This window comes from Elephantulus edwardii, unplaced genomic scaffold (assembly GCF_000299155.1).
Source record: "Elephantulus edwardii isolate Elephantulus edwardi_28Jun2011 unplaced genomic scaffold, EleEdw1.0 scaffold00082, whole genome shotgun sequence".
Lineage (NCBI taxonomy): Eukaryota > Metazoa > Chordata > Mammalia > Macroscelidea > Macroscelididae > Elephantulus > Elephantulus edwardii.
This window is the reverse complement of record NW_006399832.1, coordinates 6,700,132-6,713,393: the sequence shown is the minus strand read 5'-3', so window position 1 is coordinate 6,713,393 and position 13,262 is coordinate 6,700,132. Positions and strand designations below refer to the sequence as shown.

The 13,262-nt window shown below is 37.7% G+C and overlaps 1 protein-coding gene across 1 annotated transcript in view; it reads left to right on the top strand.

Moving 5' to 3' along the window:
* DHFR (dihydrofolate reductase) overlaps positions 1-13,262 on the top strand; it is a 29,037-nt gene that overhangs the window by 10,769 nt on the left and 5,006 nt on the right. Inside the window, exons 4-5 of the mRNA XM_006889856.1 lie at positions 5,816-5,942; positions 10,181-10,296. Of these exons, the coding sequence (XP_006889918.1) occupies positions 5,816-5,942; positions 10,181-10,296 (243 nt within the window). The remainder of the gene's footprint in view (positions 1-5,815; positions 5,943-10,180; positions 10,297-13,262) is intronic.

The following is a 13,262-nucleotide window of genomic DNA, read 5'->3' as shown; positions in this document are numbered from 1 at the left end:
TGTTGTTTCCACATATATATATAAAATTTTTTTTCTGTCTTCTAACTCCAATCCACTGGCTATTTGTACCATTCTTCCTATACTTCACCCAAGACAGATATATTCATTTTTGTTCATTTCTTGTGGAAGCCCGTGATATATTCAGTATTTTTCACCAGCCTCTGGATTAGTTCATTCAGTATTAAACACTATAACTCAAAGACATTAGTAATTCTTCCATCTTCCTTATTCATTGTCCAGCTTCCTCATGCTTATGAGTTGGTTGAAAAGACCATAACCTAGGGAACTTTGATGGCCTACTGGCAAGAAGCTGCACTGCAGTCCCAGAGATGTGTGATTCGAATCCACCAGATGCTCTCCTGGAGAAGGAGGGACAATCTCCTCCTGTACCAGTCAGATCCAGTTTGATCATACACACACACACACAAAATTAAAGAGGTCTTGTGCAGATTTGTCCAATGCAATTTGTCCTTTGAGTTCTTGATTATAACTACCATTGACAATCATATGGATCCAAGCAAAATTAAATCCTTGACAGTTTTGATCTTTTCAGTTTATCATAGTATTTTTTACTGGTCCAGTTGTAAAGATTTTTGTTTCTTTATATTAAGGCGTAATCCTTACTGAAGGGTATAATCTTTGATCTTCATTAATAAGTGCTTCAAATCCTTTTTACTTTCAACAAGTAAGGTTGTATCATCTGTCTACCACAGATTGTCAGTGAGCCTGATGCAGCATTCTTCATATAGTCCGGAATCTTGGATTTCCCCCCCGTTGTTGTTATGTTTTGTTGAATCACCTGTGACTTAGCAACCCTATGTACAACAGCTCTGAAGCCTAACCCTATTCTGAGCCAGTCTCACTGATTCCGACGCACCTTTCCTTTTTACCCCAGATACCATGTCAGTCCATCTCATCCAAGTTCTTCTTTCCTGCATTGTCCCTCCACCCTTCTAAGCATGGTGTCCTTCTCCAAGGATGGGTCCTTTCTCTCCATGTGCCCAAAGTATGTGAAATGGAGCTTGATTTTAAACCGTGGCATGGCAGTTTGTTCTATTCAGACAATTGCTTCTTGGTCTATGTATACTTTCTACATGCACAATACCTACGTGTTCTAGAATTCCCAATCTTTACAATGTTGTTGTTATGCTGTTGTTCGGTGCCACTGAATTGAATACAACTTAGAACATTTTCCTAGTTATACAACTATTAACAGATTGGACTACTGTCCTAGCCTGTGCCATCTTCACCATTTCTGACATACTTGAGCCCATTGCTGTAGTCACTGTGATAATTCATCTTGTTAAGGGTCTTTATAATGTTAACCATAATTTGTTGTGACGCACACCAGTGTGCCTTTTTTTTCAGATACCTTTGCATAGGCAATAAACAGGTGAACATGTTGCTGGTCTTTCTTCTTAAAGTCCAGGTGCACTGCTGCAACCATTTTCTAATTCTTTTCAGCAAAAATTAGTTCAGTAATTTCTGCTTTCTTTTGGATCATGTTTCTTTAGAATGGGCAGAGAAGTTGATCTCTTTCAGTCAGTTGGCCAGACAACTGCCTTCCACATTTCTTCGCATAGATGAGCAAGCACTTCCAGCATCCATTTGTTGAAACATTTCAGTTGATATTTCATCACCCTTTGGAACCTCGTCTTTTGCCAGTACTTTGAGTGCATCTGGAACTTGAAGTTTCAGTATTATCAGTTCTTGAGTATATGTTAAGTCCTGAAATCATTGAATATTAACCAATTATTTTTGTTACGGTCTATCAGTGTATTCCTTCTCTCTTTTAATGCTTCTGTGTCACTCATAGAATCCTGCCTTATGACAACTGACATGAATTTTTATTTTTATAAAATTTTTATTTTATACTGGTTTACTTACAAAATTCATATACATTGTTTTTTGCACTGATCTTTACCCTTTCCTTTATCCCCTCCTCTGTCCACCCATCAAATTGTGCAACCCTGTGTTTAAGCCCAACCTCCTACACACCCCTCCTCACCCATCTGCTGCTCCCTCCCCGCCTTCCTCTACAATAATGGTCTCATACATTATTTGTCCTTATGGGACTGAGTTCATTCACTTAGCATAATGCTCTTTAGTCCCTCCCAAGTAGTAATTTACAAAATCATTGCTTCTGCATGCTGCACAGTATTCGATCTTATGAATGTACCATATTTTCTCAATCCGTTCGATTGTGGTTGAACATCTGGCCTGTTTCCATGTTCTTGCAATATAATAATGCTGCTTGCTATGACCAAGTCTCTGTTGGTGCCTCATTTTCTCAGGGTCTATTCCAAGCAGTGGAATAACTGAGTCATATGGAATTTCCATGTTCAGCTTTTTGAGGAAACCCCAAACTGCCTTCCAGAGTGGTGGTACCATTTTACAATCCCACCACCCATGTACAAGAGCTCCTATTTTGCCACATCCCCTCCGACATTTATTACTTGTTGCCCTGATAAACTTTGCCACTGCTACTGGGGTAAGATGATATCTCATTGTGGTTTTGATTTGCATTCTCTTATTGCCAGTGATTTTGAGCATTTTTTCATGTGTCTGTTGACTGTCTGAATATTTTCCTCTGTGAAAAGTCTTTCCCTGTCTTTTGCCCATTTGTAATTGGATTATCAGTCTTTTTCTTCTAGAGGCCCCAGAGTATTTGTAAACTTTTGTTATAAGAACCTTGTCTGAGATAGTATTGTCAAATGTTTTTTCCTAGTCAGTATGTTTTCTTTCACCCTATTGGAAAATGATTTTGATGAACATAGGGATTCAATCTTCAAAAGGTCCCATACATCAATTTTATCCTCTTCAGATTGTGCATTTGACTGTATTTGGCAGTCTCTTTGTACAGTAGACTAGGGTTTCTAAGCTTAAGCCCAGTTTGTCTCTTATGAACATTATGGGTTTGGACTTTATTTCCAGGTCTCTTATTTACCTTGAGTTGATTATTATGTATGGTGTGAGATGCGAACCCTGTTTCAGCTTTCTGCAGGTAGCAGTCCAGTTTCGCCAGCACCATTAGTTGAAGAGGTTATCATTTCCCCATTTGATAGATTTTATTTCCTTGCTGAATATCAGTTGACCATAGATAGATGGGTCCACCTCTGGGTTCTCAATTCTGTTCCATTGGACCATATGCCTGTCACTGTACCACTACCATGCCGTTTTGATTACTACTGCTATGTAGCAGGTTTTGAGGTCAGGGAGTGCTATGCCTCCCTCTTCATTTTTGTTTTTTAGATATATTTTGATTATTCAGGGTCTCTTTCCTCTCAAAATAAACTTGGCAATTTCCCTTTTGATATCCTTGAAAAAGGAATTTGGTATCTGGATTGGGATTACAATGAAACATAGATTGTTTTAGTAGGATTGCCATTTTCTCGATATTGAGTCAGTCTTCCTATCCATGAACAGAGAACATTTTGGCATTTATTTACGTCTTTTATTGTGACTTGCAAAAATGTGCTGTAGTTTTATTTGCATAGGTCTTTTGTATCTCTAATTAGATTCACTCCCAGGTATCTCAGTTTGTGGTTGCTCTTGTAAATGATATTGCTTTCTTAGTTTCTTTCTCTGAGTTCTCTTTGTTACTGTAGAGGAATCCCACTGATTTTTGGATATTGATCTAACAGGTTTTTTTTTGTTGAGTCCTTGGGGTTTTCTGTGTACACTATCACATCATCTGCATATAACGACAGTTTAACCATCTCTTTGCTGATCGGGATGCCTTATATTTCCTTTTCTTACTGTATTGCTCTATCAAGCACTTCCAATACAATATAGAATGAAAGTGGTGACAGTGGGCATCCTTCTGACATGAATTTTTTTTTTTCTTCAATTCTTTCAGCTTGAAGAATATCAAGCGTGTTATTCCCTTTTGGTTTTCTAACTGAAGCTCTTTGCACATTCCATTATGATGTTTTGTCTTCTCAAGCCACACTGACATTTTTTCAGCTTTCTTCATCATTTCTTCTATTCACTTTCACATCTCTACATTTCTTGGACAAGTTTCAAAGTCCATTCTCCAATCTATTTTGTTCTTTTTTGTTCTGTCCTATTTTTTAAACTACCTTTTGCTTTCTTCACATACAATGTTCTGATGCGGTCCTATAATTCATGTAATCTTTATTCATTAACATACAGTGTACTGAATCTATTCCAGAGATTATCTCTAAATTCAGGCCAACTGCTGTCTAGAGGAGAGATGGATCATTGTTTTATGTAAAGATTTAGAGCTTCAGAAAAGCAGATAGGTTTTTTTCTCTGCATTAGAATCGATTCAGAGGCAATGGGCATATTCATGGTTGGGTTGTACTTCAATTCTTTTTTTTTCCTTGTGTACCATCGAGTCAGATCCAACTGGCACAGGAGGAGATTGCCCCTCCTTCTCCATCCAGTACCGCATCTGGTGGATCTGAACTGTGCGCCTTCAGGATTGCAGCACAGTTTCTTGCCACTAGGCCACCAGAGGTCCCTTGTACTTCAATTCTTATATATTTGCTTTGATTTTTTTTTCCCCCCTTCAGTTTGAACTTGCATTTAAGGAATTAATGGTCTATTCCATGGTGGGTCCAGTCCCTGGCTTAATTCTTACTGATGACATTGAGCTTCTCCACCACCTCTTTTCACAGATATAGTTGACTGTTTTCCATGTGTTCTATCTGAAGATGTCCATGTGTATAGCTCACAGTTTATATAGTTGGAATGAATAAATCTTGCAAAATTCTATCAAGTGATCTCTGGTGTCATTTTTATCGCTAAGGAAGTATTTTATCACTGCTAATTTATTTTTTATAACATAAGTAATAATACGCTTATTTTTCAACGTCAGATCCATTTCTGTATTGTTTGAAATATAAAAGCTCTTTATGCATTCCCTGAGGGTAATTACATAGTGACAGCTTTAATATCATTTCAAAGTCATTCAAGCATACCGCTCTTTTTCTAGCATTGTATCAAACACCCAGATGAATTTTGTAGTAGAAACTATAACCACTTGCTCTTTGTTGTTTTTAATGTGCCTTTTAGTCTCATAACTTTACTCATAACTGAACTTTTCCCTCCAGTGGGTGTTTTCAGATGCTGTAAATCAAACTCGAGGAGATTTTTCCTCTTTCTCCCATAGTATAACTGATGGATCCGAACTGTTTGCTTTTGGGTTGGCAGCACAGCTTCTTACCACTTGGCCACCAGAGTTCTCACCTAGATACCATTAACATCTTAGTATGCTTGCTTTATCACATATCCACATCGATCTTTTTACATACTTCAGTGAAAGCTGAAGATACGAAGATACAGGTTATTTCCATCTATTTATCCTTTACCTACAATTCAGTATTTCTTTAGAGTTTTCTATTTTTGAAAGACATGAAACCCATATTATATATAATGAAACGCTCAAGTCTTAAGCGTATACTTGCTGTTAGTTACCTATAGAACCCAAACTGGATTTCAGTTAGAGAATATTTCTATTACCATCACCATATGGCTCCTTTCTAGTCAGTCTTTACTTTGTCCTCTTCCAAAGACAACCAAAGTCCTGATTTTTCCACCACAGTTATCCCAAGATAGCATTTTTTTTAATTTTAATTTATTGTAAATTACAGATAACTAAATTTGGGTTGAACTATTACCTTTATTAATGTTAAATGTCTTTGTCCTTTTTTTATGTCAAGACTCTTATAAATGGTCATTTTAATTTTGTAATCTCTGCTTCTTCATCTGATCACGTAACTAAAGTAATTGGATTTTACAAGAATTATGTTGATTAGCTGGGGGGGTTGTTTGTGTTTTTTCACATTAGAGAACCCCCACAAGGAGCTCATTTTCTTGCTAAAAGTCTGGATGAGGCCTTAAAACTTATTGAGCAACCAGAATTAAGAAATAAAGTGGACATGGTTTGGATAGTAGGAGGCAGTTCAGTTTACCAGGTAAGTGAAATTATCTATAAATACAGGGTTGATTTGGGGTTTTTTTAACTGTCTTTCAGTTTCCCTGCTACTAATGTAAAGTAAGCCTTAACTTAAAATGCAGCCATGAGCCAAGAAAACACATTATCACAACTATCAGTTAGACACATCATCAATTTGAGTTCTTTGTTGTTTAACTGTATGCAGACTAAATAATAGTGTGAAAGTAAATTTTTTAGTCCCTGCTAGTGTGTTTTCAAGGAGCCTCAGTGGCACAGTGGTTTAGCACTTGGTTGATAATCAAAGCTTCGCATTTTGACCTTACCAAGGGGTCGGGAAGAAAAAAGTCCTGGAGAGCTGCTTTTTAAAACTTAAAAAACCAACTTAAAAACCTAAAACCAAACCCACCGCCAGGGAGTTAATTCAACTCTCAGTGACCCTCCATCAGGCTTCCAAGGGTCTAAACCTTTGTGGGAGGAAATTGCCCATTCTTCCCCCTTGGAGTACCAGGTGGATATGAACAGCTAGATTTTTGGTTACATTACCAAGACTCCTTCCATAAATTTCCCATTTTCCATTCAAATTAGCTGATATTTCCAGTGTGTAGTTGTTCTCAATCCTTCTTTGACAATAGTACTTTCACTGGACTATTTTTTAACTCCCTGAATATACTAAGGTAATTCCAAAGTGTGCTTCTTACTGAATAGAGAATAGAATGATCAGCTATATCTGAACATATTAAGGCAGACAACTTTGCCCCATCTGTTACTGTTATTGTTGTTGTTAGGTGCTGTCAAGTTGAGTACAACTTAAAGTGACCCTATGAACAACACACCTGAACTGTGTCCTTGTGCCATCCTCACAATCTCTGACACACTCGAGCCCATTGCTGCCGTCCCGGTGTCAGTCCACCTGGTTTGCAGTCTACCTTTCCAAGCATGGTGCTCCTCTCAAAGGAATAACCTCTCCTGGCAACATACTCCATCTAGTTTCGTATCATGTAAGGGCATAAGGGAAGGGCACAGGAGTGCATATAAGGGACACTGATATGTGAAGGGGAAAAGATTTTTTTTTATTATCCCAGATGGTTTCCACCTTTACACACTTTTGAGGATTATAAACAAGATTCTTTGTCTCTTTTAAAACACCAGTGAAAAGTTAACATTTCCAGGGAGTAAAAATATCAACCTCTATACTTTGAGAAAAGGTTTCCTCTGGAAACCCTATGAACCTGGAGAAAGGACGGAAGTTATACAGGTGTCCAGGACTTTCGTTCGTAGGGTCTCTATGAGTCACCTGTAACTTGACGGCACTTAACAACACCACCAACAACAACAGCATAGAGAGAGAGAGAGAGCAGTTGGCTTAGCAGACAGAAAGTCATGCTTCCAAGCCAAAGGTGGGTGACTCTACTCCACGGCCTTCAGACCTACCTTTAATTGTATTTGGTGAAACATTCTTCTAGGTCGTGTAACCCTGGTACGTCCACTTGCTGTACTCATGGTTGCTATGAAGCCGAACACTGTGACACTGATGAGTCAGATGCGAGAATGGTTACCCATGGTGCACAGTGTTTGGTGCAGCTTCCTGATTAATACAAGCTTGGAAGCAGGAGTGGTATCCACTTCCATATTAGCTTGCCTCTGGAAATCCTATGAACCTGGAGAAAGGATGAAAGTTTATAGAGGTGTCCAGGACTTTCATTCATGGGGTCGCTATGAGTCGCCGCAACTCAACGGCACTTAACAACAACAGCATCCTTTGCGGGGCTGTGATAACATACACATTAAAATTGTTGTTGATGGGAAAGGTATGCTATATCTCTAGATGGGATTATAAAAACTCACTTTTAACTTCCTACTTTTCATCATCTTCATTAAGATGGAGAGAAATCTTTTTCTTTAATCTTTTCATCCAAATAGGAGTTCCTAAGAAAAAAGTTATTTATTTAGTACTTTTCACTTTATGAATTATTCAATATCATACTCACTTAAAAATACATACAATGTAAGTGCTTAAATGTGTTTCTATAATTTGTGTATCTGTATACATACATAGAAGGCTTGCTCTGGTGTCCTAGCAAATTGCGCCGACAACCCAAAGGGATGCAGTTCAAATGCAGGAGAAAGATAGGCAGTCTCCTCCATTGCAATTTAAAGCCTTTGAAACCTACCATGGGGTCTGCTATGAGCCGGTTTAGACTCAGTGGCACCTAAAAACAGCAATAACATACATAAATGGGCTCTGGTGGCATAAGGTGTTACTTGTGCTGAGGTCAACAGTTCCAGTCTACCAGCTGCTCCATGGAAGAAAAATGAGTAGTCTCTTCCTGTAAAGATTTCCAGCAACAGAAACGCAGTACAAAATCACTATGAGCTGGAGTCTACTAAATGGCAGTGTGTTTGGTTTGGTTTTTTTGGTATGCCTATAAATAATAAATCGAAAGATGATAGTTTTACAACAGCTTCCCATAACAGCTTGTAGATCATTCAGACATTATCAGGCCAAAACAAACTCTGCTTTTGTGAAGTTTCCTTAAAACACAGCCAGAATCAATTATTTTGTGTTGACATTCGTTGAAGACTGAGGTGCACCTGATTCAGGCCATGTTCTGATCGCTCGGTATGCATCTGAGAGCTGGACAATGAATAAGGATGGCAGATCGAGAATCAATAGCTTTTAGTGGTGTTGAAGAAGATTACTACATATCCATCCCATGGACTGCCAAAAGAACAAACAGATAGGTCTTGGAGAAAGTGCAGCCAGAGTGCTCTTTGGAGGCAAAGATTATAAAGCTTCTTCTCACGTAGTCTGTACATGTTGCTAGGAGAGGCTACTCCCTAGAAAGGAACATCGTGTTTGAAAAGATGGAGTGGAGGTTTAGTGAAGGAGAGAAAGACCTCCAGCGAGGCGGGTTGATCTCGTCAGTGACTGTGAAGTGTAATGGATGATAAGGAAGGTGTAGGATAGGACAGAGTTCAGATCTGTTGTTCACAGGGTGAGTTGTAGTGACTTGACGGCAGCTAGCAACAACACAGCTGCTGTGGAGAACTCGTAGCACAGTGGTCAGGGCTTAGCTGCCAACTGGAAGATTGGCTTTTCGAGCCTCCCAACAACTGTGAGAGAGAAAGATGTGGCCATCTTCTGTAAGGATTCCAGAAGTCCTGAGGAGAAGTTCTGCTGTGCCACGTAGGATTCCTTTGAATTCGAATGAATTCAAGGGCAATAGATGTGATATTTTTTTGGTAATGTTTTCTTTTGCTTACAAAGACAAGAAACTATATAGCCTCCAAAGACTTAAATATTTACCATTTGGCCCTGTCTCATATTATGAACTGTGGTATAAAACTTGGAAGACTGCCATGATTAGTCCTATTTGGTTTTGATATTTTTTTTGTTACTGTAAGAAATAATAAAATATTTACTTGATGTGGCAAGAAAAGAAATTATTTAATAGAAGCTTTAGTATTGAAAACAAAAGGTAGCCTTATTTTCTATAATTTGAGGTTTATCAATAACAAACACCTGGAAGTCTTTTCTTTTCCTCTAAGCTATTTGAAGGTCAAGAGTTACTGCTTTCTTTTAGCTACGATTAGGACTCAAGATTTTTTATTAGATTTTAAAATACTAGTCCCGAGGCAGTTTTTTCCTTGGAAACTATCAGCAGTACTTAGGCAGCCATTAACAATTTAAGACAAGTAAAATAATTAAGGACATGCGACAAAATAAATTAGCCACTAATATTGTAACTATTCCCTGACAGATGGAAGTAATACTAAATTTTATGTGAATATATTAAGTACCCCCATGGGGCTTCCATAGGTATAGGTTTCATGAAACTATCTTATTTATATGCAGATTTGTCTGTGGAGAGTAATTAGGTAATTTAAGGTTCTCAAAATAATAAAAGAGGAAAAACAAAATTAATGCTTAAGTTAAAAATGAGTTCTTATAAGCCAGAATATATTTAAATTCATTCTCAGAGGCCAGAATATATTTAAATTCACTCTCATAACTATTCATAGTGATTATCATAACTATTCATAATAATTAGTGCTATTCTCATCGTAACTAAGGCATACTTTTCAGGACCTTAAACTAAACAATAGGATGATTTAAATAGACTGTTTTAGAGGTCACAAGTCACATAGCGTGTCTTTTAATACAAACTTGATTATGTACTTCAAAAAATAGAGTTCTTATGTCTTTTTGACACTGATTAAATAAGGAAATTGATACCTTTTTTTCTCATTTCAAAGGAAGCCATGAATCAACCAGGCCATCTTAGACTGTTTGTGACAAGGATAATGCAGGAATTTGAAAGTGACACATTTTTTCCTGAAATTGACTTACAGAAATACAAACTTCTTCCAAAGTAAGTAAGATGAAATTCAGTTATTAATTATATGATGCACTTTTTTTATTATTTCCTATTTAAGACCTGTTATTGTTATGTGCCATTGAGTTGCCTGTGACCCATAACAACCCTATGTACATTAGCTCTAAACCCTGCACTCTCCTGAGTCTCATTATCCTATAACCTAATCTCATTGCTTCAGTCACTGTGTCAATCTATCTCATCCTGGATCTTCCTCTCCTGCGCTGTCCCTCCACCCTTTTAAGAATGATGTCCCTCTCCAAGGACTGGTCGCTTCTGGCCACGTGCCCAAAGTATGTGAGACAGAACCTCAAAGTCCTTGCCTCCAGGAAGTAAACTGGTTTCACCCTCTCCAGGACAGACCTATTTGTTCTCCTGGCAGTCCAAGGTATGTTCACCACTCTTCTCTAGCACATAACTCCAAAGGCATTGATCCTTCTTCTATCATCCTTAGTTATTGTCTAGCTCTCTAGTGCATAGCAAGTAATTGTGAGAACCAAAGCCTGGATCATGCACACTTTAGTTGCTAGACTAGTATCATTGCTCTTCAGCACTCTAAAAAATCATGTTTGTACATTAAACTTGAGAAAGCAATATATCTTTTTTAAATCTGGTGGATACATTCAGATTTTAATTATTTAATTGAGATCCAGAAGAATAGTCACAAATTCATTCTAAGAAATTTTATTTTAGCACTTGACACTGTTCAAGGCACTGGGGAAGCAATAGTTACCAAGATAGTCCAGGGTCATGTCCCAGCCCCCCTGGAGCTTACCTTCATTGAAGTAGAATAAAAAGGTTAAAAAACAACAGAGAAATATCCAAAGAGGACATATGCAAAACATTGGAATATTGGGATACAGTAGATGCTCAGCAGTGTAAGAAGACCTTTCTGAAGACATAATTAAGATCTAAATGGCAAGAAGCTGGTTACGCAAAGAGAAAGAAAGAGTTTTAGGCATAGGAAATATCCTGTCTTGAGGACAGGAGAAAGCTTGGCACATTCCTAGATCCAAAAGGCCAAATGGGCACTGGGGACAGGGCTGAGAGGGAGTAGCACAGACCAAGTATAATTTACCAAGTATAATTTTGTTGTTGTTGTTTACCTTTGAGTCAGGACCAACCCATAACTGCCTGTCCAACAGCAGAGGCAATAAATTGCACGAGAGGATGGAATTATCTGTCCTGCTGATTATCTGGTGGATTGAAACCACATGCTTTTGGGATTGTAGTGCAGCTTTTTACCACAAGTCCACCAGAGCTCCCTCAGGATAAGTTTAGACAGTGTTATTATTCTAACTATTTTGTAGAGAATAGATTGTAGGATGACATAGTAAAAAATAGAGTTAGGGATTTCACAACCTACCTAAATTGACACAAACCAAAACACCTGAACAGACCTATTACAAAAGAATAAATTGAAAAGGTAATAAAACAACTTCCAGCCAGAAAAAGCCCTGGACAAGATGGTTTTACAAGTGAATTTTATCAAACATTCAGAGAAGAACTGTCCCAATTCTCATAAACTATTTCAAAAGATGGAATTCTCCCAAACTCATTCTATGAAGCTAACATATCCTTGATGCCAAAACCAGATAAAGACACGACCAAAAAAGAAAACTGTAGGCCAATATCTCTCGTGAACATAGATACAAAAATCCTGAATAAAATCCTGGCCAATAGAATCCAACAATACATTAAAAAAAAAAAATTGACCATGACCAAGTGGGATTCATAACAGGTATGCCAAGACAGTTCATCATAAGAAAAACAATCAGTGTAATTCATCACATTAACAGAGCATATAACAAGAACCACATGATCTTATCAATTGATGCAGAAAAGGCCTTTGACAAAATCCAACACCCTTTCCTGATTAAAACACTCAACAAAATAGAACTACAGGGGAATTTCTTCAACATAGTAAAAAATATATGTGCAAACCCAAGAGCCAACATTGTTCTCATTGGCGAGTAAAGGCATTCCCTTTGAGAACAGGAATTAGGCAAGGATGCCCACTGTCACCTCATTCAGTATTGTATTGGAAGTCTTAGCGATAGCAGTAAGACAAGAGAAGGAAATAAGAGGTATCCAAATTGGCAACAAAGAGGTTAAATTATCTCTATATGCAGATGATATGATAGTATACTTAAAAAACCCTAAAGACTCGGGAAAAAAAAGCTGGATATGTCGTTGACCAAGTCAGTAAAGTGGCAGGATACAAGATCAACATACAAAAATCTCTATAGTGACAATGAGAATACAGAACCGGAGCTAAGAAAAACAATACCCTTCACAATAGCTAATCACAAGATTAAGTACTTGGGAATAAATCTAACCAGGAGCACAAAGAATCTATTCAAAGAAAATTACAAAACATTATTACAAGAAACAAAAAGAGACCTGGAGAAATGAAAGAATAGACCTTGCTCATGGATAGGAAGACCCAATATTGTGAAAATGACAATACTACCAAAGGCAATTTATACATTCAGTGCAATCCCAATACAAATACCGATTCCATTCTTCAACAAGATGGAAAAAGCTATCTCCAATTTCATTTGGAATGGAAAGAGGCCCTGAATAAGCAAAGAAACAAGGCAAGAAACATCTCACTCCCTGATTTCAAATCCTACTGCTGTGCCATAGTGGTCAAGACAGCGTGGTACTGGTACAATGACAGACACATAGATCAGTGGAATAGAATTGAGAACCCGGAAATCAGCCCATCCACCTATGGTCAATTGATTTTTTTCCAAGGATATGAAATCAGTTAAGTAGGGAAACAACAGCCTTTTTAACAAATGTTATTGGCAAAATTGGAAAACCATCTGCAGAAAACTCAAGCAAGAACCACATGTCACTCCCTACACAAAAACCAATTCAAAGTGGATCAAGGACATAAGACTAAAACCAAGGACTATAAATTTCATTAGAGAAAAGCTTGGAAGAATCCTAGAAGC